Source organism: Ursus americanus, chromosome 21 (assembly GCF_024610735.1).
Source record: "Ursus americanus isolate L20-20 chromosome 21, mUrsAme1.1.p, whole genome shotgun sequence".
In the NCBI taxonomy this organism is placed as follows: Eukaryota; Metazoa; Chordata; class Mammalia; order Carnivora; family Ursidae; genus Ursus; species Ursus americanus.
In genome coordinates, this window is record NC_142147.1 from 27,409,867 (window position 1) to 27,436,251 (window position 26,385).

Sequence of the window (26,385 nt, forward strand, 5' to 3'; positions counted from 1 at the left end):
CGTGATGCCCCCAGCTTTGTTTTTCCTTTTCAACAGTTCCTTGGCGATTCGGGGCCTTTTCTGGTTCCACACAAATTTAAGGGCTGTTTGTTCCAGTTCTTTGAAAAATGTCATTGGTATTTTGATCGGGATGGCATTGAAAGTGTAGATTGCTCTGGGTAGCATGGACATTTTAACTATGTTAATTCTTCCGATCCATGAGCATGGAATATCTTTCCATCTTTTTGTGTCTTCCTCAATGTCTTTCAAGAGTGATTTATAGTTTCTAGAATATAGATTCTTTACATCTGGTTAAGTTAATTCTGAGATAACGTATGATTTTTGGTGCTATTGTAAATGGAATGGATTCCCTAATTTCTATTTCTTCAGTCTCATTGTTTGTGTATAGAAATGCAACTGATTTCTGAGCATTGATTTTGTATCCCGCCACATTACTGAATTGCTCTATAAGTTCTTGTAGTTTGGGGGTGGAGTCTTTTGGGTTTTCTGTATAAAGTATCATGTCATCTGCGAAGAGAGACAGTTTGACTTCTTCTTTGCCAGTTTGGATACCTTTTACCCCTTTTTGTTGTCTGATTGATGTTGCAAGGACTTCTAGTACTATGTTGAATAATAATGGCGAGAGTGGGCATCCTTGTCGTGTTCCTGATCTTAAGGGAAAGGCTTTCAGCTTTTCTCTGTTGAGAATGATATTCGTTGTAGGCTTTTCATAGATGGTTTTTATGAAATTGAGGAATATATCCTCTATCCCTACACTCTGAAGGGTTTTAATCAGGAAAGGATGCTGTATTTTGTCAAATGCTTTTTCTGCATCAATTGAGAGGACATATGGTTCTTGACTCTTTTCTTGTTGATATGATCTATCACACTGATCGATTTGGGAATGTTGAACCACCCTTGCATCCCAGGAATGAATCCCACTTGGTCTTGTTGGGTAATCCTTTTAATATACTGTTGGATCCTATTAGCTAGAATCTTGTTGAGAATTTTGGCGTCCATATTCATCAGGGAAATCGGTCTGCAATTCTCCTTTTTGATGGGGTCTTTGCCTGGTTTGGAGATCAAGGTAATACTGGCCTCATAGAATGAGTTTGCTAGTTTTCCTTCTGTTTTTATTTTTTGAAACAGCTTCAGGAGAATAGGTATTATTTCTTCTTTGAATGTTTGGTAGAATTCCCCAGGGAATCCGTCAGGCCCTGGACTATTGTTTTGGGGGAGGTTTTTGATCACTGCTTCAATCTCTTCATACTTAATAGGTCTGTTTAAATAATCAATTTATTCCTGTTTCAGTCTTGGTCATTTATAGGTTTCCAGGAAGGCATCCATTTCTTTCAGGTTGTTTAATTTATTGGCATAAAGCTGTATAAAAGTTTCTAATGATCCTTCCTATTTCATTGGTGTTGGTCCTGATCTCGCCCCTTTCGTTCATAATTTTATTAATTTGGGTCCTTTCTCTATTCTTTTGAATAAGTCTGGCCAGTGGCTTATCGATCTTATTTATTCTTTCAAAGAACCAGCTTCTAGTTCTGTTGATCTGCTCTACTGTGCTCCTGGTTTCTAATTCATTGATCTCTGCTCTAATCTTGGTCAGCTGCCTTCTCGTGCATGGGTTAAGCCTGTTCTTCTGTTCCAGCTCCAGCTTCTTGAGGTGAGAATATAAAAACTGCATTTTAGATTTTTCTATTCTTTTGAGTGAGGCTTGGATGGCTATGTATTTTCCCCTTAGGACTGCCTTTGCAGTGTCCCATAGGTTTTGGACCGATGTGTTTTCATTCTCATTGGCCTCCAAAAATTGTTTAAACTGATTTTTAATTTCCTGGTTTACCCAATCATTCTTGAGCAGGATGGTTCTTAGTTTCCAAGTGTTTGAGTTTCTTCCAAATTTTTCCTTGTGATTGAGTTCCAGTTTCAAAGCATTGTGGTCTGAGAATATGCGGGGAATAATCTCAGTCTTTTGGTATCAGTTGAGACCTGTTTTGTGACCCAGTATATGGTCTATTCTGGAGAAAGTTCCATGTGCATTCAAAAAGAATGAATATTCTGTTGTTCTGAGGTGTAGTGTTCTGTATATATCTATGAGGTCCATCTGGTCCAGTATGTCATTCAAAGCTCTTGTTTCTTTGTTGTTTTTCTGCTTAGGTGATCTGTCTATTGCTGAGAGTGGAGTGTTGAGGTCCCCTACTATTAATGTATTATTATCTATATGTCTCTTTATTCTGGTTAAGAGTTGGCTTGTGTATCTAGCTGCTCCCCTGTTGGGGGCATAGATATTTATAATTGTCATATCCACTTGTTGGATACATCCTTTAAGAATAATATAGTGTCCTTCTGTATCTCTAACAACAGTCTTTAGTTTAACATCTAATCTGTCTGATATGAGAATTGCTACCCCAGCTTTCTTTTGAGGTCCATTGCACAGCCCATTATTCTTGAGGCAGAAGACCCAGAGACAACTCCTTGACCCACCCCCTTGAGCCAAAAAGAAACAACTTTGAAAACTTGAGAGAATTAACAGAAGTATTTTCATGAGTCTCCTAGGAGAGATATGAACCAATTCCTTACCCCTTAGTGCCCAAAATTGAGTATACCTGCTAGAAGAGGTGAGCCCACAGACCCCACGGAGGGTCCCTGAGGACGTGTGAGTGGGCTGCCTTCCACCTGCCCTCCCACTGCAAATGCAGAAGGAATATCACTGGCTGTCTCTGTTTGCCCGCAGGTTCCTCTCAAAAAGACCAACTTAGCCAGGGCACGCTGCACACAGTCAGCACCCTGGACAGTGCCATCGACCACTGGAATGACGTTTCCCTGCCACCCTTCTCCGTGGAGCCCTCCTCAGGCACTGTGCCTGTGGGGAAGACTCAGAAGCTCAAAGTGAAATTCTCCCCGCTGGAGGTTGGAGACTTTGAGGGCAATCTTTTCTGCCAGTAAGGAGATGTGCTCCCCGGAACAAAGCTCCACATCTCCTATCCTGTTTTCTGTCCCACCACTACCAACATTCTTTCCAGCTTTGGAAAATTGTTACATTTCCCTTTGGAAAGAGTCAACGGGGCCAGGATTTGGAAGATACGGAGAATCTGGTCTTTTGTATTACTCACCAACACTCTCTAGACTCTTCCTCCCGCCCCCTTCCCCCTTCCCAGCCACATAGAGGATTCCACTGAGCAACAGGATGGCTGACAGACAGATGGGTTCCAGTCCTTGGGCACGTAGGAACTTAGGAAAACTTTCTTGTACCTTTTCTGAGACTTGGTTTCCTCATGTAGAAAGCAAATAACAATACCCACCTTGTGCAGTTGCCATGAACATTAAATGAGTCGATTCAAGTGCAGACTTCACACAGAACCTGGCACACAGTGAGCACAATCCACGTACATGGTGCTAGTGGAGGTGGTAGACGTGATGCCTTGGTGAGGAACAGCGGGGGCCCAGACCCAATTCGAGAAAAGCCAATCCAGTAACTTCTAGCAATGAAAGCCCCTGATGTGCTAGCCAGTCCCAGGAAAGCTCCAAGTACAATACCTACCTTACAGAGGAACTGTGTGAACCCTGGCATGGGGCAGCGAGACCTACATGAGCCATAAGAGCTTTGTGGAGCCCCTGCAATCTACCGCAGGGACCCCTCCCACATCTGGGCCCCTAAATGTGGTGCTGGGGCCAAGTCTGCTCACATCCAGTTCACCTTCACCGAGGAGCTCAGGCTGCTCTTTTAGGATTTCTCTGTCAATGTTCATACCCCGGTAGATGCCTATGGAGGACCCAGAGCAGGACTCTGCTCAATTTACAGCAGGGAGATTTTGTCACCACTGCTGGAGGGATAACTTGGGGCCACACTTAGATACAGAAAAAGAGCCAGAATTCAGCCGCCACTGCTTCAGCCCATTCATGCATTCATCTACTCAACAGTTACGGAACGAACACTTACCATGTATCATGCACTGTTCAGGGACTGAGATTATGTTGTTGACCAGGACAGACCTGGTCTCTGCTTTCATGGAGCTCACATTCTGGTGGATATAATAATTCATTTCCAACCAACTCAGAAAGCAATGATTGATTTAAAAATAAGTAAGAGTAACCTTTTCGTCTCAGGATTCCCAACCTGCCACCTGGAGAGCAAGGTCCAGTCCTATCAACAAAAGGGCGGAGCCTCTTGCCCTTCTGCCACTTTGACCTGAAACACTCCGACTACATCAGTGGTCATCGGCGCAACCCAGATCTCCGAGGGCCTAGTGGTGCGGCTCTGGACTCAAACACGCGGGTGATTGAGTTCACCAGTGTGGGCATAGGAGGGAAGAGTCTCCGGTGAGTTGCCTAGGTTTGCATTTGTTGAGTTCCTATCAGTCAGTCCTTCTAAAGAATGGAGAGGAAGGATTCAGGGAAGTTGGTGAGGCTAATTCCTAGAAGCAGGCTTGAACTACTGGGGTTGGACTTTGGAGAACTTCTCCAGTAAGGAAGCTGGATTTTGTCTCCTTAGTATCAACATTGGGGAAAATCTGGAAGACAGAAACATAGAATCCCTGACCACCACCTTAACCACAGAGGATCATTGGAACAGAAGCACCCTGGACACCATTATTACTCCAAAGTCCTGAACTCTAGCCATAGTCTGGAGCCCCATTTGAGATGCAGTTTTCATTTCTATGATAATGAAATGCCCAGACAAGATCTACTTCCCACATAGGGGGACTGTGCTAGGGAAGGTCATAAGAAAGTTTCTCTTATTCCTCAACCCCCCGTTTCACTCTCTGCTATCAATTCTTCCCCATTGGCCAGGACTTTTACAATTCTGAACCCCACTAATAGCACCTACACCTTCTGCTGGATCTCTGAAGAATCTGAGAGTCTCCAGAACCCTCCAGCCTTCACATGCCTTACAGAGAAGGGCCTCGTCCACCCGGAAAAGAAAGCTGAGGTGTGTGTGTGAATGAAGACCACCCGACCCAGGACTTTAATCATTCTCTCGCTCTCTCGCTCTCTCTCTCGCTTTCTCTCTCTCTGCATAGCAAGTGTGCTGTAGACCATAGTTAGAGTGAGGGAGGACAGCCCAAGGGTGCATCAATCAATATTCCTTGAGTGGCATAGACATCAGGCAGTCCACATGAACAGGACAGACCTGAGTTCTCTTGGTTGACCATGGAGATATGGAGAGCTCTAGCATTTGCAGTTTTAAAACCTGAAACTATTAAAGCAGGGAAGGGAAGCTGGACACTAATGCCCAGGGACTCCAGGACTCATAAAATAACAGGAAGACTTATTTTTTTTTCCTAAGGAGCTGACAGCAGGAAAAGGATACAGATGTGTTTTTACTTGGTCAAGCCAAAGGGCAAAACAGAAAAGTGGGTCCTGTCCCACAGCTCAGTCCTCATATTTACGCAGTGGTATGAGGTCTAGGGTCAGACTTAAAGAAACATGAATTCATGCCAAAACAGATCTATGGGCCCTGTATCTGTAAGTTCTGCAGAGAACCTCAGACGCAGAAATAAATCCATGAAATAGAAATTATGAATTCGTATGCCTTTGGAAAGTTCCCACAGATAAATGGAGAAGGCCCAGGGGACAATGACAGGGAATGCTGAGCCCAGCTCTGGCTGGCTGAGTGCTTCCCTGTCAGATGACCACACACAGACAAGTAGGCCCAGGGTTGCCAGTTTTCCCAAACTTTTTGAGAAAAGCCAAAATTCCATATTTCTCTCAGATTCTCTCTATTTTTACATGCCAAAGAAAGACATGGTGTGGAATATGGCAGCCCAGCCATCAGAGGCTGTGGGTGGGGTAGACCCTCTCAGGAGGACCTGTTGGCAGGGCAAACAGACATTGATATTGCTGGAACAGCCACACTTACGTGCCTTCACAGAGACATTAGAAAGGTAGGGGTGACCTGGCAATGTCAGCCATCATAACCCCAGCACCAGGAAGCCTCCAAGGGCATGTGGAACAAGCAAACAGAAACGCCTTTTACCCCTCTGTTCCGAACTGTCTTCTTAGATTGTCTTCCAGTTCACACCTTTCCATCTGGACATCACAGAAGCATTCTGGACTTTCTTAATCCCCGAACACAACATCACCGTCCCTTTCCTACTGGTAGGCAAAGCCACCGATCCTCTCATCAATCTGAACAAGTCACACCTCAACTTCAGTTGTCTCCTCATTGGTAAGGCTACCCTGTTGGTTTATGTTTGAGCTGGTGTGACTTGCGAGGGAGGGGAGTAGGGCTGACCCAGCGATGAGCTCCAGGAGCAGACTTGGGTGGGACACTTTTCCTGGTGCCTGTCAGAAGTACTCTATCACTGTTCACAAAGCCATGAAACATTTATCTCTCAATCTGATTTCCATCAGGTATCTTCTAAACCCACACACTAATAACCTAAGAGCATTTAGAAGCCTTGCTACAGATCCTACTTGTTAGATTCCTTGAAGGTCTGGACTGACTGTGTTCATTTCCAGAGCCTCACGTTATCCCCGTCTTACTTGAATGGGCCTCCGGAGGATGGGCTGTATTCGTTTGCCTCTCAGTCTGTGCCACAGTGAGCAGACTGCTCTGCCGTCCTCTCATATACTTATGCAGCTCAGCAAATATTCCTGAGCCCCCTGTATGACTCAGGCACTCTTCTGTGAGCTGAGAAAGCTGTAGATAAAGCCAAAGGCCCCACCCTCACAGTGGTTACATTCTAGTAATAGAAAGCAGACTACCAAAAAAGAAAAAAATATATATATATATATATAGCATGTCAGATGTTAGTAAGTATTCTAGTGAAGAATAAAGCAGGATAGGGAGAATAAAGGATGCCAGTAGGCAGTGGGAAAGTGACATTTGATCAGAGACCTGAAGGAAATAAAGGAAGTGATTGCCAGGTTCCTTATCACATGGATGGGGGCTGTGCGTGTGTGTTGTAAAACACAACTAAAGCCAGAGGATGTTTTAGTAACTCATTAGATTTTATATTTAGAAAAGTAACACTCTTTATAATAAGACAATCTGTTATACAAGGAAAATTTTAATATCTCTCCACCCATCCTTTCCATCAAAGGAAACCCATGTTAACAGGTTATTATGTAATATTTCCATACATTTCTTATACCGATACATATAAATAGGTGGGAGGAGGTTTCAGAAGGTTTTGAACAAATAAATGGACAGTATAGCATAAGAATAATAACAGCACTCTTAACTATAGAGAACAAGCAGATGGTTACCAGAGCGGGGTGGGTAGGGGGATGGTGATGAAATAGGTGATGGGGACTAAGGAATGGACTTGTCGTGGTGAGCGCCAGGTGATATATGAAAGTGTTGAATCACTCTGTTGTACACCTGAAACTAATATAACACTGTGTGTTAACTAACTAGAATTAGAATAAAATTAAATAAATAAAAACAGCAACAGCAAGACAAACAGAATTTAATCTGGGAATGCAAGGGTGGTGCATTTCAATATAATGATTATTTCAACAGATAAAAGAACAACCATGTGATCATATGAATATATACTAAAAAGCCTTTGCTAAAATTCAGCAGAAATCCTCAACAGAAATTCTAATAGTAAGATAGGAATAGAGGGAAAACCTTAAATAGAGAAGACTATCCAGGGGCACCTTGGTAGTTCAATCAGTTAAGCATCCAACTCTTGATTTCGGCTCAGGTCGTGATCTCAGGGTTATGAGATGGAGCCCCTTGTCGGGCTTTGTGCTGAGTGTGGAGGCTGCTTGGGATTCTCTCTCTCCCTCTGCCCCTCTCCCCTGCTCACACATACGTTCACACTGGCTCTCTCTCTCTCCCTCTCCCTCAAAAAAAAGAAGACTAACCAAAATCAAAAGACAAATATTATCCTGTAACAAACCACTGAAACCACTTCAGTTAAAATCAGGAATTAGGCAAGGATGCTCATTATCATCATTATTATTGAATGCTTTCTTGGTGATTTTAGCAAATACAATAAAATAAGAAAATTCAATAATTGGCATAAACATTAGGGGAAAAGAGACAAAACTATCTCATTTGCTGTTGCTGGTGACTTCATACATAGAAAACCTCAAGAGCCTCTAGAGAAAAGCAAAACAAACCACTAGAATCAACAAGATAATTTAGTAAGTGGCTGGATGTAAGACAATTATGTAAAAATCAATAGTTTTTCTTTCTTTTAGCAATAAGCACCTAGAAACAGAAACAAAAAATCCATTCAATATTGACAAAACCTATGTAATATCTAGGATAAATGTAACAAGAAAAGCACAGGACCTATATGAAGAAAACTACAAAATCTTATTAAAATGCCCCCAAACAAGATGTGAACATATACCAGTTCTCTCAAGATTAAATGCAAATTTAATCAAGTTCCAATTAAAATCGCAGCTGGTATTGCCAGATAAAACACAGGATGCATAGTCAAATTTGAATTTCAGATAACAATGAGTAATTTTTTAGTATTAGCGTGTCAGTAGAAGTATGTTTCATGCAATATTTGGGACATACTTATACTAAAAATATATATATATTTCCTAAATCTGGTAACTTTAATCCCAAAAGGATGGGGGGTGGGGGGACAATTGGATAAAATGATTCTAAAGTATATGTAAAAAAAAAACAAATGCTCTACAGTAATCAAGGGAAGTAAGAAAAAGCAAAATAATGACAGATGTATTCGGACCCCATCGGGACTCTGATGACATACCTGAGCTCTGACTCAAAAGAGTTTAATGCAGGGACTATTTACAAAGATATGGGCAGAGTTAGGGTGCCTATCAGGGAGGGTGAAGCCCTCATTAACAAAAAGCATTAGTTGCAAAGGAACAAGGAGAGAAAATAATGTCATCAGAATCACCTAAGGCATGTGTGACCAAGGCAGAGGAGCCACCTAGCCAGAGCATGCAATTGATGGAATAAAATTCTAGAAGGAAGACAGGAATCTCTCCAGGGGAAGAAGGTCACTTATAGAGCAGCCGGAAGGAAGAGGTAGTCAAAGACTGAAGAGCTTGGGAAGAGAGAGAAAAGAAGTTGCAGAGTTTTTTTAAGAAGCTTTCCTCTTGCCTGAGGAATAGTATCTGCTGAGATACTTGAGAAGCAGGCATGAGGCCTTCACTGAGAGCCAGTGTTTCTGTCTTAGGCAGAGAAGCCAGGGAGACCGTGCAGATCATCAACAAGGAGGAGCAGGGGTTCCATTTTGCCTTCCAGGACAACTCGCGATATTCTGAAGGTTTCGGCAACAGCCTGGTGATATGTCCCATGGAAGGCTGGATCCCACCATTGTCCAGGTAAAGAAAGAGTCCCCCACGACTGCACCTTCCCAGTAGAGCAGGGCTTCTAGATCTGCTAGCTAGGAGAATCCGTTTCCCTCAGAGTGTGCTGTATCAAGTGTCTTCCAACTCTAAAATTTATATCAACAATCCCATCCCTACCCTACTTATTTCCCATTGTCCATTTTCCTGATAAATTGTAGAGCACTGAGAACTTTAGACCTTCTTCTCAATATTTCCTCTGATATTTATATTCTTTTCCCTGCTATCAATTGTATTTGTGAATTCATAAAGCAGTATCTCACCATGTCTGGCAAATCTTCAAAACACACCATAATTTGGAATGACAATCTTTTTCCTCAGAATGCGTGTGATGAACCATCAGGCTCATATTCTTTAGCAGATTATAGCAGGTTGGCCTTGTCGGCTAATTGGCTGTCTTCTTCCCCATCCAGGTTCCCAGTTGATATTTTCTTCACACCAAAGCAGGAAGGAGATGTGAACTTTAATTTGATCTGCAATGTGAAAAAGAAAGCCCACCCTCTGACCTTAAATGTCAAGGCTGAGGGATACACTATGAATGCAGAGGTCAAATGCAAGGACAGGACCGGCTTGATCACTCTCCTGACTCCCAAAGAGACTAACAATATCAACTTCTATGAGGTAGGAGTGTGAGAGAGCCTTGATTCATTCTCTCTCTAGTCTCTCTCTTTCTCTCTCTCTCTCTCTCTCTCCCACCCTCCCTCCCTCCCTCTCCACATTAGCTGGGAAAGGCAGTATGAGTGAATGTTACCTGAATCTCTCTGTTTCAAATGCCAGGGAAACTGGGAGAACAGAAACATGCCAGAAGCATCTGCATCCTCAGAATGCATATAGTTTTAATGTGAAAACTTACTTTATTTTTCAGGGGGTGGCAAGATGGTAGGGAAGGGAAGAATACTTGTATTAAACATACAGGAAGGATGTTTGTCTACCAAGGGAGGTCTAAAAATTAAATTGCCATCTTACTCACATATGAGGGTCCCCTAACACTTAGTAGCTCTTGCAGGAATATCTGACTACATTTAGCCCATGATAGTCAACTCACTAACATCATCTGTCATCCCTATTTCCCAAAGGATATTTTTCCCCATCATGTTACATATCCTAACCCCAGAGAAGGGAACCATGATTTGCATTCCATCAACATACTACTCTCTGTTCTCTCAGGTAGAGTTGAACGAATGTGTTCAGTGTGAACTCAGCTTTATCAACACGGGGAAGTTCAACTTCAGCTTCCAGGCAGAGCTATCTGGCCCCAAAGCCCTGCTGTCATACTTGGAATTTTCACCCATTAATGGCAGTGTGGATGTGGGGCAGAGTGCACATGCCATCTTGTCTTTCCAACCATTTAAGAAGTGTGTCTTGAAGGGCGTGGAACTCAGAATCAAGGTGAGACCATTTAACATTGTCTGGCCATGAAAGCACTAACAGCACTCTGTCTTGAGAGGTTAATTCTCCTGTATGTTCCTTGTCTTCTCCACCCTGCCAGAAGCTCCTAGAGAGTGGTCGTGTTGGAGACAGTCTCACAGTCTCTAGTATAAAGGCCTCATCTACAGTTGAGGTGCCCAGTGGATAAGTGTCCATTGAAAAGCAGTTGACCATCCATGCACTGGAATCCTATGCAGCTATTAAAATAAATAAGGGAGATGGATGGCAGGTGGAGAGGAAGCAAGAGAGGCAAAATATGTATAACATTTTCCAAGATAAGTTATTGAATGAAAAACCAAGGAATTATTATGTCCGCAGGAATGGCAGAGAAGGACCTTAGAAGAGCTGCTCTTCCATAGTGATGAGAACACTGGCAAAAACTAGCAAAAGCAGCTTTTTCAGAACTCTTGAAATTAACCAAAGGCTAGCAACAATCCTAGGATCATTTACTCAAGACAAATGGCTGAATTGTGTGTATATGCCTCATTACCTTTATTTATCTGTCAATGAACATTTAGGTTGTTTTCACATCTTGACTACCGTGAATAGTGCTACACTGAATGTGAGAGTTTAATATCTCTTCAAGATCCTGATTTCAATTCTTTTGGATACCAAAGCCAAACAAAAACACCACAAGAAAAGAAAACTACAGGCAATATCCCTGATAAATATAGGTACAAAAATCCTCAACAAAATGCCAGTAAATCAAATCCAACAATACATTGAAAGGATCATACACTACAATCAAGTGGGTCTTTTCTCTCGGAGGCCAGGATGGTTCAATTTACAAAAATCAATTAATGAGATATCTGACATTAACAGAACAAAGGATAAAAATCACATGATCATCTCAATAGAAGTGGCAAAAGGCATTTGACAAAATTTGTGACAAAAGCTCTCAACAAAGTAGGATTAGAAGGAAAGTACCCCAACATAATAAAGGTCATATATGAAAAGCTCACAGCTAACATCATACTCATCAGTGAAAAGCTAAGAGCTTTTCCTTTAAGATCAGGAACAAGGCAAGGATGCCCACTCTCACCACTTCTGGAAGTCCTAGGCAGAGCAGTTAGACAAGAAAAAGAGAAAAGGTATCCAAATTGGAAAGGAAAAAGTAAAATTGTCCCTGTGTGCAGACAGCATGATCTTATATAGAGAAAATCCAAAAGATTCCATTAAAAAATCTGTTAGAATTGGGGTGCCTGGGTGGCTCAGTCACTTAAGCCTTCATCTCAGGTCATGATCTCAAGGTCCTGGGATTGAGCCCTGCATCAGGCTTCCTGCTCAGTGGGGAGCCTGCTTCTCCCTTTCCCTCTCCCTCTGCCTCCTGCTCCCCCTACTCATGCTCTATCAAATAAATAAATAAAATCTTTAAATTTAAAAAAATCTGTTAGAAGTAATAAAATAATTCAGTAAAGTTGCAGAACACAATGTCAACAAACCAAAAATCGGTTGCTTGTCTACACACTAACAAGAAACTATCTGAAAAGAAAATTAGGCAAATAATCTCATTTACAATATCACTTAGAAAAGGATTCAATTCTCAGAAATAAACTTAACTAAGGTGGTGAAAGACATATATTGAAAACTACAAAACTCTGATGAAAGAAATTAAAGACACAAACAGATGGAAAGACATCCTGCGTTCGTGGATGGAAAGCCTTAAGACTGTTGAAATTTCCATACTACCCACAGCCATCTATAGATTCACTGCTATCCCTATCAAAATCCCAAAGGAATTTTTTTTTACAAATACAGAAAAACAGTTCTATGATTCATACAAAACCACGAAAGACCGCAAATAGCCGAATCAATCCTGAGAAAGAACAAGGCTAGAGACATCACACATCCTGATTTCAAAGTATATTACAAAGCTACCATCATCAAAATCGTATAGTACCAGCATCAAGACAGACACATAGACCAATGGAACAGAATACGGAGCCAGAAATAAATGCACACATTTATGGCCAACTGATTTTTGACAAGGGTTCCAAGTATACACAATGGGTAAGGAGAGTCTCTTCAACGAATGGTGCTGGGAAAACTGGATATCCATATGCAAAAGAATGAAATTGAGCCTTTCACACCATGTCACCCAAAAGTCAGCTGCAAATGGATTAAAGACTTAAACGTAATACCTGAAACTATAAAGTTCCTAGAAGACAACACTGGGGGAAAGTTCCATGACCTTGGTTTGGCAGTGACCTCATGGATATGAAACTAAATGCACAGGCAACAAAAACAAAAGTAAAGAAGCAGGACCATGTCAAACTCAGAAGCTTCTGCACAGCAAAAGCAACAATCAACAGAGTGAAGAGACATGGTCTTTATTCATATCCTTGCGGAGAAGGCCACTGACAGAGAACCAGGGGGTACAACAATTGGAACCCAAGGTCAGTTGCTGGCCAGCCCATGATTTAGATGGACATGAAGTCATAGTACAGTCTAAAAAAAAATTTTTTTTTCAATCAGAAGAAACAAAACTATAAAACTCCTAGCCTGGAACTCCAGGGCAATGTTGCAGCCATCTTCCCTGCGAAGTGCCAGGCATGCCGCCTCAGAAGGAGCCCATCCCTTTTGAGAACCATCCTTTTCAGAACTTTTGTGTCTTACGGCAAAAAGAAACATCACACACATCATAGTACCTTCCTGCTCTAATTGGCAGAAGAGTGGAAGATGGCAATTTTAATCCTTCCCAGGGAATCAGTCACAAAATATAAAGACTCTATAGTAAGCCTTAAGTAAGAAACTGTTTTTCAATTTATAAAGTTGTTTATGAAGACATACCAATTGTTGTTATAATGTTTATTTTAATGTATTTAGGATGAATAGTGGATATTTTATTTTAAATCAATTACCAACTTACAAAATTTCATATTATAAAAAGTCTCTGAAGAGCAAATTAAACTCATGTCCCAACAGGCACATGTGTCATCTTGCTGAGAATCCAGGTATGACCCATACTGTTTATATCTTTCCACTCTTTCACCCTTGACATAGAGGCCTTTGACCTCATTCTTATCCTTTCCTGGTCACAAGGCAACCATCTGCCCTGCAGCCCTAGGTCTGCATTCAAAGTGGGAATAAGAGGAAAGAGGCTGAAGGCAAAACAAACAAAAAACCAACAACCAACCAACCAAACGTTCCCAGCAAGACTGCCTCTGTATTCAAAACAGGACACCCTCTTGTCCTCTTCTGTTTATATCCTGATGACCAGAACTATGTCTGAGTGTCAAGGAAGGATAGGAACTCAAGCGTTTTCACCCAGGCACACTGGCAACTAAGCAGAGTCCTGCTAATAGGGAACCCCTGGGAAGCAGCCAGCGGGGGGGGGGGGGGCAATGTCTGCCATGCCTTTGCCTTCTCCCCAAATCATCACCGTGGGAGCCAATGTAAGGTCCGATTGCAGAGTATCCCACTTTGCTTTCCTCAAGTAAACGAACTTCCTGTGAATCAGACCCTCTGCCCATGGAGTCCTGGCACCTGTATTTTTGTCTTTTTTTTTGAAAAGCGCCAACTGCTTTCCTCCTTCACCTGAGGACTTGAGGAGCCCTTTGCTCACACTTCTAATCAGGCTCTGCCTGCCATTCCCTCCCCACAGATCAGCCACGGCCCGACATTTCTGTGCAGCATCTCTGGCATTGCTGTGAGCCCAGCCGTTCATTTCTCCTTCACCAGCTACAACTTTGGGACCTGCTTCATCTACCAAGCTGGGATGCCCCCATACAAGCAAACCCTGCTTGTCACCAACAAGGAAGAAACGTCTATGAGGTAAGCAGACTTCCCACTTCCAGACGAGTCTCTAGCTCCTTGTGGGTCCTCCAGGTGAGGTCCTGCCAAAACAGAAGAAGAAAGATTATGGGAAAGAGTCAAACACAGCCAGGCACGAATCCGGAGACTCCTTTCCCCACCACTAATACTTGGGTAGCCGTGAGCTACTCTTCTGAAAATCTTAAAATGAGGAGGGCAGTGCCAGATGATCTGATAAGAGCTTCGGTGGCTTCCATTTATTTTCTCCACATAACAGATGTGGAAACCAAGGTCTGAAGAGTTAAAGAGTGTATTTCTCAGGCCATTACTTTGTAGTAAATAACAGATCTATACCGAGCTTAAGTCTTCCGATTAATCCAGCCTCTCTGCACCATCCCTGTGTAGAATGTTTCAGTACAGGTTTCTGGGCCTTATTCCAGACCTATTGAAACAGGATTTCCAGAGACTAGCCCAGAGACCTGTGTTTCCTCAAAGCTCTCTAGGTTAGTACTATGTAATAGAACTTTCCGGGATGGTGGAACCATTACCTATCTGTGCTGTCCAATATGGCAGCCTATAACTACTATTGCTGCAGAACACATAACTTGTGCCTGGTGCAACTGAGGGACTGAACTCTTAATTTTTTTAATTTTAATTCATTTGAATTTGAATTTGGATAGCCACATGGGTCTAGTGGCTACCGTACTGGATAGCACAGGCCTAAGTTCGAAGCCCAGCTCTTCCCTAGCTGTGCGACCTTGGACACGTGTTCTCAACTCTCCTCGCCTGGAGATGGCGGATAATAATAGCACCTCCCCTACAGCGCTAGTAGGAGGATTAAATTAGTTCCCCAGAGAGAGTCCTGAGAACAGTGCCTGGAATGTAGGAAATGCTCAGTTATGGTTATCTGCTGCTGCCGCTGGGATCATGATGGCTATCATCCTGACGGGCAAGTTACCAGAGTGTCATGTGATGCTTGAAATGCTAATTAAAAATCATACCTACCTGCGCTCTTACCTGCATGATTTAATTCAATCGGAGTCCTACGCAAAGGCGTTAAGTTCTCCTTCTCTAAATACCTGGAAGACAGACAAGGAAGTGTTGTAGTAGAGAGGTCTCATGCCTTCCCACCCACAGGTGGAATAGAGTAGATGTGGTCTTCGAAGATGCCGTGTAGTTGGGCGATTAGGGATAACGAGAACAGCTCACCTTTGTGGAATGTTTCCTCTGTGCCCCGCTTAGTGACCAACTCAGTTGCTCTATTCCATTTAATGCTCACAACAGCCTTATGAGGTAGCTATCACTATCCCAGCTTTACAGATAAGGCAACAGAGGCCCAAAGGGGCCAAGTAACTTTTCTCAGGTCTCCTGGCTGATTAGCGATTAGAGCCCAGATCCAAACTCCTGTCTGTCTGACTCAGAGCACATACTCCTCTCCTCTGCGCTTTGCCACCCAGTTACTTAGGAAGCACTTCCCCTTCCTCCTCCTCTTCCTCCTCCTCCTCCTTCTCCTTAGAGAGAGAGAGAGAGAGAGAGAGAGAGAGGGCCTGCAGGGCGGGTGTGGGAGGCTCAGAGGGAAAGGGAGAGAGAATCTTTTTTTGAGAGAGAGAGAGAGAGATGAGAGAGCACACACAGAGGTAGAAGCAGGCTCCCCAGTGAGCAGGGAGCCCGATGCAGGACTCGATCCCAGGGCCTTGGGATCATGATCTGAGCTGAAGGCAGATGCTTAACGACTGAGCCACCCAGGCACCCCAGGAAGAGAGAATCTTAAGCAGGCCCTATGCCCATCACAGAGCCCAATGCAGGGTTCCATTTCACAACCCTGAGATTATGACCCAAGCTGAAATCAAGAGGCAGATAGTTGACTACTTAGCCACCCAGGTGCCCCAGGAAGTATTTCCTTCTTATGAGAGGGTACAAAGCCATGAGCTGCATTTTCCAGAAAGAGAGGACAAATAGGATGCAAAGAGCATCGAGCAAAGGGCCATGGCACTTTTGAGTTTGAGGCCCATTTCTGCCAGGATCTCAGGGTGTGATTTGGGGTAAGTACCTTGATTATTTCAGGGGGGTGTGTGGGCTGGACCACTGCTGAGGTCCCTTCCATCCTGTGACTCCAGCGCAGCAGGGCAGGAAAGCCATCAGTACCCAGCTCAGAGAGACAAGGGGACAGAATCGGTCTTTCTGGGTGACTTAAACGTGTTCACTGACCTCCAGGAGCTCTAACATCCACACCTTCCTCCTGATTTCCTATAGCTTAGACTGTCTGTACACCAATACCACGTACCTCGAGGTGAACTTCCGTGTCGATGTGATAAAGCCGGGAAAGACACTGGAGATTCCAATCACCTTTTATCCTCGAGAAAGTATCCAATACAGAGAGCTCATTCCCTTTGAAATCAATGGGCTCTCACAACAAGTAATTGAAATCAAAGGGAAAGGCACCGAAATGAAGGTAAGAAAAAAGCCACTGGAGAGATCCTCAGGCTTGGCACCCTCCTTTTGGCCCTCCCAGCCACCTGTGCCCCCCTGAGCCCACTCTTCCTTTCCTCTCCACCTGTCCAGCCCCCAAGCTCCTCTGTCAGAGGCTAGCCAGTCCCACCGAAGGATGAACTGTCAAATCTGACTCTTATTCGGTACCAAACTTTAGTGCATCATAGGCTACAAGGAGAAACATTCTTTTTCTTGGAGAAGTTTGAGACCATCAGATGCATGATCCCGAGCACATCCTTCTCCTCTTAGGTCAGAGTGTGTTTTGTTTTCAGGTTTAATGGGCCAGATTTGGTTTGGATAGCAGTTTGTTTTGGCTATGTATGCAGACACACGTTTCAATTGTGGACCATCTTTCCTTAACGCCACATTGATCAATATTCTCTGCCAGGCACAGATCCCAGGATTATGTTTGATTGAGGGCATCTCTTCTTAGTAGGTGCCCCTAATGAAAGTGCTGCTGCTAATCCCTTTGTCCCCAGTGTCTGGTAAACATTTAAGGCGTCTGTTTGGTGAGCATGTTTGCATTTTAATAGGACGTTTTGGAAGATGGAAGGCTTTCCCAGATGCTTAGGAATGCAGGGGACATTTCAGCCACAGAGAGAGAGAAGATACGGGAGGGATGGGAGGGAGGTATCCCTGGCAGCCTTTCCATCAAGCTAGAGTAACCAGAGGACATGGCCACCTGGGGTGTCTGTACCCAAGCTGGAGAGGGGGTCTCTTCCAATCTCACTTGTTCATTCTGTCACTCAGTCACTCTGCACTCGCTGTGTGCCAGGTACATCAGGGAAAATCTGGAGGGGACTTCCAGTGGCACAGGCTGCTGCTAGGGACTCTCAGCTTTGGAGACAGAATGGAAACATGTGGGCTGGATATGAAGAAGGCTGAGGGGCAGAGGGTGCGCAGTTTAGGGACTGACTGAATGGCAGTGACCTGTGGGTGCTGCTAAGACCTGCGGGCCAGGCCCAGCCTGACCTTGATCCATCCTGGCCAACACTGGGATCGGTGCCCTATGAGAACTTGGAAGCATGTCCACTGTTCCACCCTGGCTGCCACCATTCTAGCCTGAATAGTCGGCACCTATCACTCCTCCAAGCGTTCTGTCCCACCATTTTCTAGCCCGTCTCCACAGAGACACAAGCCAGAGCACTCACAAAATACGTGCTTGATGGGGTCACTGCATGCAGCCCTGGCTTCCCACTTCTCTCAGCACAAGCCCTGACTACCTTCAAGCCTGTCTTCTCAGTGTGCCCCTCGTTCCTAAACACGGGCCTTGACTGAGCCACTCCTCCGAGTCAGGGCCTCGCCACTCCTCCGAGTCAGGGCCTCGCCACAGGGTGTCCCCTTTCCCCGGGGTGCCCTCCAACCTCACACCCACCCTGACTCAAACGTACTAATCCTACCCTTCCTTTAGCTCCCAGTGCCGTGTAGACATGCCTTCTCAGGCAGGCCTCCCCAGAACCGCCAGCCAGTTCAGCCTCTGTAATGCGCTCTCAAGGTATCCTGAGCTTTTCCTTCACGACCCTTGACCCTGTTGTAATTGTGTAATGAGCTGCCTAGGGGGTAGTTGATGCCCATGAATGTTTACTGGGTGAGTGAACGCCCCTCCCGTATGAAGAAGGCAGGACACTGAGAGAGAGGAGCCACCCTGGCCTCACCAGAGTGGATGTATCATGATGGTTATTTTTCTTGGTAACTGATGAAACCCTCCCTCCCTGCTCTCTTTCTTGTTCTGTAGATTTCAGTCCTAGATCCAGCCAACAGGATTGTGAAGTTAGGAGCTGTCCTGCCAGGACAGGTTGTGAAAAAAACGGTTTCCATCATGAACAGCAGCCACACCCAGCTCACATTCAGCCAGTCGATCCTGTTCTCAACTCCAGAACTCCAGGAACCCACGGTTGGTGCTCAGGGCTCCCGGTGGGCTCTTCACACTTCCTGATGATACGGGTGACTTTGCTAGCAACACTGACCGCTCACGCTTCTCGTGTACCTACAACGTGCCAGACCATTCTAAGAGCTTCCCATGTGCTTCCTCTGAGCGTCTTTACAGAAACAGTATAGGGCTAGTGCTTTCATTATTCTCATTTTACATGGAAGGACACCAGTGCTTAGAGACACTGTGTACTTTGAAAGGGCAGCAGAGTGAAAGAGGAAGGGGTGGGATTCAGTAGATCTGGATTCTCATGAATATATATCCTGTAGAAAGTTTGAAAAATACAGAAAGTCATAAAGAAAACCATTTTCCCCATAATCTCACACCCAGAAAGAATCACTTACAAACAACCACCTTCTTGCCGTCTGCCCACCCGGCAGAGAGACAGTGAGATCAAGCTGCCTAGCGTCTCTTCTTACAAGGGCTCTAGTCTTGTCATGAGGAACCCACTCTCATGACCTCATCTAAACTTAATTACCCCCTAAAGGCTGAACGCCACTCACATATGAATTTGGGGACACAATTCAGGCCACAGCAAGGTGGATGTGATATAGACGGATCTGGTGGAGTTTCCAGTCTTCAAGGGTCACTGACCCAGAAATAACACCCGAACAGCCTAGAAGCTGCAGAGGCAGGGTGTGACTTGGGAAGGGGCAGCTCAGAGGACAGCTGGGGGCTGTTGGGAGGCCCCGCAGTGGAGGGAGGCCTGTACCGAGTTTAGGGTGAAGAGGTGTCTTGCAGGCAGACAGGCTGGGGAGAGGTGTGCTTGCAGGCGCAGGAACCTGTGTCCCAGAGGGCCTGTGCTTGTGGACATCCAGGTGTGAGGTGGTGCAGCAGGAGCGCTGCGAACCATCTGGGGATCGCCGGATACAGGGAAATGGGCCGAGAGAGCTAGCCAGAGCCAGAGAGCGGGGGCAGCTCATCCCAGGGCCCATGCTGCCACCCAGAGACAGGGCAGACTTGTTGGTTTCATTTCCTCATTCATCCAAGGCGACATCCTCAGTGCCGCTGGGGACCCCCGACTGTTGGGCCAAGCTACTTTTGCCTCTTTCGGCAATGAGTGACCTGTACTGGCACAGTGGCCCCGGGCTTGGCCTCCAACATCATGGTGTTTGGAGAAATCCCTGAGATCACGGTCCCAGTGCAGTTTTTGGCCCATCTCACCCCTGCCACCACAGTCCACTGCTCTGCACCCCAGGGAGCACAAGCAAGGAAGGAGCCTCAGCTTCCTTAGAGCAGATTTTGATTATTTCTGCCAGGACAAAAGGGGAAGGGGAGAACATACAAATTTAACCAGCAGTTCTCAGACTCTAGGACATGTGGGTCAGGGCACTTTTGAAGATGCGAGCTCTAAGCTCTCCCAAAATTCAGATGGCCTGGGGAGGGACTTGGGAATCTGCATTTGAAACAGCGTGGTGCAGGGAGCTCAGGGAGCCCTCCCTGGAAAGATCCCAGAGCACTGAGTGTTTTCTGTTTCCTCTTATCGTACTATTTCCTCCACCAGAGAGTAGGGGTCATTTGCTGCAAGGGGTTGGAGAGAGAATGAACATTCATGGAATGCCTATTATGTGCCATGCGTTTATACAAATGATCTGAATCTTCACCATAGAGTAAGTCACAGAAAGTTTAAGTAACTTGCCAAAGATGACCCACCAGTAGGAGGGAGCAGAATGGGATCTGACCCCTGAGCTGTTGCAGCCCTAACAGCAAGACCCAGAAATGGATGCCTCCGACGCCCCGTGTCCTCAGCGACTGAGTCTCCTTGTGGTTTTGTCCAGGTCATTGCCCTGATACCGTTCCACAACATCACTCTGAAGCCCAAAGAGGTCTGTAAGCTGGAAGTCATCTTTTCCCCGAAGAAGCGCATCCCTCCCTTCTCCGAGGAGGTGTTCATGGAATGTATGGGGCTCCTGCGTCCCCTCTTCCTCCTCAGCGGCTGCTGCCAGGCCCTGGAGGTCTCCCTGGACCAGGAGCATCTCCCATTTGGGCCAGTCGTGCACCAGACACAAGCCACGCGTCGCATCCTTATGTTGAACACGGGCGATGTGGGTGCCAGGTAGGAGAGCAGCGTGCCCACCCTGAGGCTGAGCATAGCCTACACTGGCTTTGCCCTGAATCTGGACAGGACATCTATTTTACAAGTCTGGCCACTCGTTATTTCTTTCCCCTCCCTTTCACATCCCCTCCCTTCTCTCAAGATGTGACAGCGGTGGTCCCGCTAGGGTGACTGCTGCTGCCAGGATGAGTAAAATTAATATCATCAAGAACATTTGCTTGTTGCCTGTTATATGCCCTTTACATGGCTCCTCTCTGCTAATCCCAAGTGGTTCTATGGCTGATGCATTTTACAGATGAGACAACTGAGATTACTTTACCAAAATCATGCATTTAGCAAGAACTTACACTGTGCAGGTGCAATGCTGAGCATTCTTGCATATAAGCTCCCATTTAATTATCCCTGGCCCCTGTAAGCTCCTTTCTTGTCCCCCTTTCACAGATGAAGGTGAGGCTTACAGAGGTCAGGTGATTGACCTGAGGTCACATAGGCAAGAAGTGAAAAAGACAGGATTGGAGCCCAAGTATATCTATAACCATTCTCCTCTCCAGGTTCTTCCCTCTAGCTAGCAGGTGCCCACCCCAGTCCCTACTCAGCCATGCCGCCATAGCCGCAGGCGGGCACCGCATACCTGCAGGGGGCACCCTCGCCCAGACCTCAGTGAGAACAGTGCCCTGAGGGTGCAGTGTAGTGGCCCCAGGTGCTGGAAGCACAGGTCTGCACCGCCCACCCTCTGTCTCCTGTCGGCCCACAGAGGGATGACTACACAGGGCCCTCAGGTCCCAGTGCTGCGAGGAGCAGGTGCAACTCTCCCAGGAAGGCGTCACCTCTGCCCTCCTGGATCGGACCTGAGAGGCAGCGCAGGGAGTGCTGAGAGCCACGGTCTCGGGAGGGTTCCAGGCCTGGCCCGATCACTTCCTAGCCGTGTGATCTTGGGTATACATGTGTTAGTGTGTTCATGAACATGTTTCCCACGAGTCACTTGTGGACAGTAGGATAAGATACAGCCCCTTCCCACCCTGCTCCGCTCTGAGAGGCAGCTGAGCTGTCTTTTTTTTTTTTTTAATGATTTTTTATTATATTATGTTAGTCACCATACAGTACATCCCCGGTTTCCGATGTAAAGTTCGATGATTCATTAGTTGTGTATAATACCCAGTGCCCCATGCAATACATGCCCTCCTTACTACCCATCACTGGTCTATCCCATTCCCCCACCCCCCTCCCCTCTGAGGCCCTCAGTTTGTTTCTCATAGTCCATAGTCTCTCATGTTTCATTCCCCCTTCTGATTACCCCCCCTTTCTTTATCCCTTTCTTCCCTTACCGATCATCCTAGTTCTTATGTTCCATAGATGAGAGAAATCATATGATAATTGTCTTTCTCTGCTTGACTTATTTCACTTAGCATTATCTCCTCCAGTGCTGTCCATGTTGCAGCAAATGTTGAGAATTCGTTCTTTCTGATAGCTGAGTAATATTCCATTGTATATATGGACCACAACTTCTTAATCCAGTTATCTGTTGAAGGGCATCTTGGCTCCTTCCACGATTTAGCTATTGTGGACATTACTGCTATGAACATTGGGGTGCATATGGCCCTTCTCTTCACTACGTCTGTATCTTTGGGGTAAGCACCCAGTAGTGTAATGGCTGGATCATAGGGTAGCTCAATTTTTAACTTTTTAAGGGACCTCCACACTGTTTTCCAGAGTGGCTGTACCAACTTGCATTCCCACCAACAATGTAGGAGGGATCCCCTTTCTCCACATCCTTTCCAACAATTGTTGTTACTTGCCTTGTCTATTTTTGCCATTCTAACTGGCGTAAGATGGTATCTCAGTGTGGTTTTGATTTGAATTTCCCTGATGGCTAATGATTTTGAACATTTTTTCATGTGTCTGTTAGCCATTTGTATATCTTCATTGGAAAAGTGTCTGTTCATATCTTCTGCCCATTTTTTTATTTGTTTATTTGTTTCTCGTGTATTGAGTTTGAGAAGTTCTTTGTAGATCTTGGATACCAGTCTTTTATCTGTAGTGTCATTTGCAAATATCTTCTCCCATTCCGTGGGCTGCCTCTTAGTTTTTTTGACTGTTTCCTTGGCTGTGCAGAAGCTTTTTATCTTGATGAAGTCCCATAAGTTCATTTTATCTTTTGTTTCTCTTGCCTTTGGAGATGTGTCATGAAAAAGGTTGCTTTGGCCGATGTCGTAGAGGTTGCTGCCTATGTTCTCCTTTAGGATTTTGATGGATTCCTGTCTCACATCAAGGTCTTTCATCCATTTGGAGTTTATATTTGTGTATGGTGTGAGAGATTGGTCAAGTTTCATTCTTTTGCATGTAGCTGTCCAGTTTTCCCAGCACCATTTATTGAAGAGACTGTCTTTTTTCCACTGGATGTTTTTTCCTGCTTTATCAAAGATTAGTTGCCCAAAGAGCCGAGGGTCCATTTCTGGGTTCTCTATTCTGTTCCATTGGTCTATGTGTCTGTTTTTGTGCCAGTACCATGCTGTCTTTGTGATCACAGCTTTGTAGTACAGCTCGAAATCCGGCATTGTGATGCCCCCAGCTTTGTTTTTCCTTTTCAACAGTTCCTTGGAGATTCGGGGCCTTTTCTGGTTCCATACAAATTTAAGGACTATTTGTTCCAGTTCTTTGAAAAATGTCCTCGGTATTTTGATCGGGATAGCATTGAAAGTGTAGATTGCTCTGGGTAGCATGGACATTTTAACTATGTTAATTCTTCCGATCCATGAGCATGGAATATTTTTCCATCTTTTTGTGTCTTCCTCAATGTCTTTCAAGAGTGATTTATAGTTTCTAGAATATAGGTCCTTTACGTCTCTGGTTAAGTTAATTCCAAGGTAACGTATGGTTTTTGGTGCTATTGTAAATGGGATGGATTCCCTAATTTCTCTTTCTTCAGTCTCATTATTCGTGTATAGAAATGCAACTGATTTCTGAGCATTGATTTTGTATCCCGCCACATTACTGAATTGCTCTATAACTTCTAATAGTTTGGGAGTGGATTCTTTTGGGTTTTCCATAAAGAGTATCATGTCATCTGCGAAGAGAGACATTTTGACTTCTTCTTTGCCGATTTGGATAAGGCAGCTGAGCTGTCTTACCCAGGAGTGACCTGGCTCTTGTCCCCACCTGCCTCTGCTGCACCCAGTGATGATCTTCCTCCCAAGTCCCAGGGAGTATTTGTGGGGGGGGGGGGTGAACCTCCCAGCTAAAAGCCCAGGCAAATTCTCTTGATCTCAGCAGCATGGAGGACACCCTAAGGATACCAGTAAACTTTCTTGTCTCCTTTTGTCTTGGAAAAGGTTTAAATGGGATGTCAAAAAGTTTGCGCCTCATTTCTCCATCAGCCCAGAAGAAGGCTATATCACGGCGGGCATGGACGTTTCTTTCGAAGTGACATACCATCCCACTGAAGTGGGCAAGGAGAGTCTCTATAAAAACTTGCTCTGCTTCATCCAGGGAGGCAATCCCCTGAGCCTGACCCTATCTGGAGTCTGCGTGGGACCACCTGCAGTAAAAGAGGTTAGTAGATGCTGCCCACAGATGGGCCAGCAGCCAGAGTGGGCCCAGCAAGCTCCACGAGTGAATTCAGCTAGGCCTTCTAGAAACAAGTGAGTCTGTTCAAACAGTCCTCGGTGCCAACATCAAACATTCAGACCTGCTCCCCAACCCCTGCCACAGGGCTTTTGCATATTCTATTCCCACTGCTGCAATATTCATTTTCCCCTCTTCATTTAGTTAATTCCTATTCATTCTTCAGCTCTCAACTCAAGCATCACATTCTCAAAGAAGCTTGCACTGGTCTCTCTGGCTAGATCAAATTCTGTTACAAGCTCTGTAAGTAAAGGGCAAACACCTTTCTCTCCTTCTCTCTCCTTAAAAAAAGGGGGGGAGGGGGCCTTGGGTTAACCTTCTGCTAGCCATGTCCATAGAAACCTGGAAACTCTGTTCCACTTATGGTAAAAACCACTTATGGTAAAAATGACACCCAGTCTTCATCTCTGTAATCCTATTATTTCCAGAGTGTTATATAAATGGAATCATGAACATGTCTGTACGAGTCTTAGAGAGAACATCTGCTTTCATTTTCTTGGGTAAATATCTAGGAGTGGAATGGCTGGGTCATAAGCAGGCATATATTTACTTTTTTAAGAACCTACTAAACCGTCTTCCAACGTGGCTGTGTCATTTTACATTTCTACCAGCATTGTCTGACATTTCCACTATGTCACATCTTGCCAGCACTTGATATGGTTGGTTGTTTTCATTTTAGTCATTCTAATAGATATGTAGTGGTGTCACCTTGTGTTTTTTAATTTGTAGTTCCCTAATGACTTACGATGTTGAGCATCTTTTCTGGTATATATTTGCCGCCCATATATCATCTTTGTTGAAGTATCTGTTCAAACTTTCTATCTTTAACTGGGTTGTTTATTTTCTTATTATTGAGTTTTGAGAATTCTTCATATATTCAGGACACAAATTTTATATTTAGGTCATCAATCTGTTTAGAGTTAATTTTTGCATATAGTGCAAGATATGGATTAAAATTTATTTCATTGTGGTTTTTTTTTGTATACCAATATCCAATTATTTCAGCACCATTTGTTGAAAAGATTATCCTTTCTCCACTGAAATACCTCTGCACCTGGGTCAGAAACCATTTGACCATGTAGGTACGGGTCTATTGCTGAATTCTGTTCTTGTCTACTAATCTATTTGACTCTCCTTACCGCCACTGCCACACTGTCCCCATTGCTACATTCGGTGGTCAGTTCTCAACTGTTGACCTGTTGATAGCATTTGATACCTTGAACAAGTCCCTTGAAGGAAGCATCTTTCCAACACTTTCACAGAGCTCCTACGATACCACCCTTCGCTGGGTTTCCTCCTACCTTATTAGATGCTACCTCTCATCTCCTCTTCTGATTTTTCTTAACATTGGAGTGTGCCAGTCAGGTATTAAATTTCTTAAATTTCTTCTTTTTTTCTAAAAACAATTAACTTCTTGACGATCTCATCCAATTTCTTGGCCTTAAAAAATAATTGCCATACCCTCAACTCCCAAATATGTATCTCCAGCCTGAACCTGTCCTCGAACTACTCGTGTGTAAATTCCACCACCTGCCTGAGGTGCATGCTTTCTTCCAGGTGGTGAACTTCACCTGCCAGGTGCGCTCCAAGCACACGCAGACCATCATGCTTTCAAACCGCACCAACCAGACCTGGAACCTGCACCCCATCTTTGAGGGCGAGCACTGGGAGGGTCCTGAGTTCATCACCCTGGAGCCCCATCAGCAAAACAAGCCCTATGAGATCACCTACAGACCCCGCACCATGAACTTGGAGAACCGAAAACATCAGGTAGACTGAGGCTCCCCCCACCCACGTCAGTTTCCCAGTATGGTTGGCGGGGAAGAGTGGTGCAAAA

At 44.7% G+C, this 26,385-nt stretch overlaps 1 protein-coding gene across 1 annotated transcript in view; it reads left to right on the forward strand.

Moving 5' to 3' along the window:
• HYDIN (HYDIN axonemal central pair apparatus protein) overlaps nucleotides 1–26,385 on the forward strand; it is a 376,490-nt gene that overhangs the window by 330,720 nt on the left and 19,385 nt on the right. Inside the window, exons 70-82 of the mRNA XM_087870593.1 lie at nucleotides 2,717–2,924; nucleotides 4,090–4,302; nucleotides 4,774–4,912; nucleotides 5,986–6,151; nucleotides 9,099–9,246; nucleotides 9,684–9,891; nucleotides 10,438–10,659; nucleotides 14,303–14,472; nucleotides 16,705–16,903; nucleotides 18,677–18,835; nucleotides 20,650–20,927; nucleotides 24,257–24,476; nucleotides 26,106–26,318. Of these exons, the coding sequence (XP_087726719.1) occupies nucleotides 2,717–2,924; nucleotides 4,090–4,302; nucleotides 4,774–4,912; nucleotides 5,986–6,151; nucleotides 9,099–9,246; nucleotides 9,684–9,891; nucleotides 10,438–10,659; nucleotides 14,303–14,472; nucleotides 16,705–16,903; nucleotides 18,677–18,835; nucleotides 20,650–20,927; nucleotides 24,257–24,476; nucleotides 26,106–26,318 (2,543 nt within the window). The remainder of the gene's footprint in view (nucleotides 1–2,716; nucleotides 2,925–4,089; nucleotides 4,303–4,773; nucleotides 4,913–5,985; nucleotides 6,152–9,098; nucleotides 9,247–9,683; nucleotides 9,892–10,437; nucleotides 10,660–14,302; nucleotides 14,473–16,704; nucleotides 16,904–18,676; nucleotides 18,836–20,649; nucleotides 20,928–24,256; nucleotides 24,477–26,105; nucleotides 26,319–26,385) is intronic.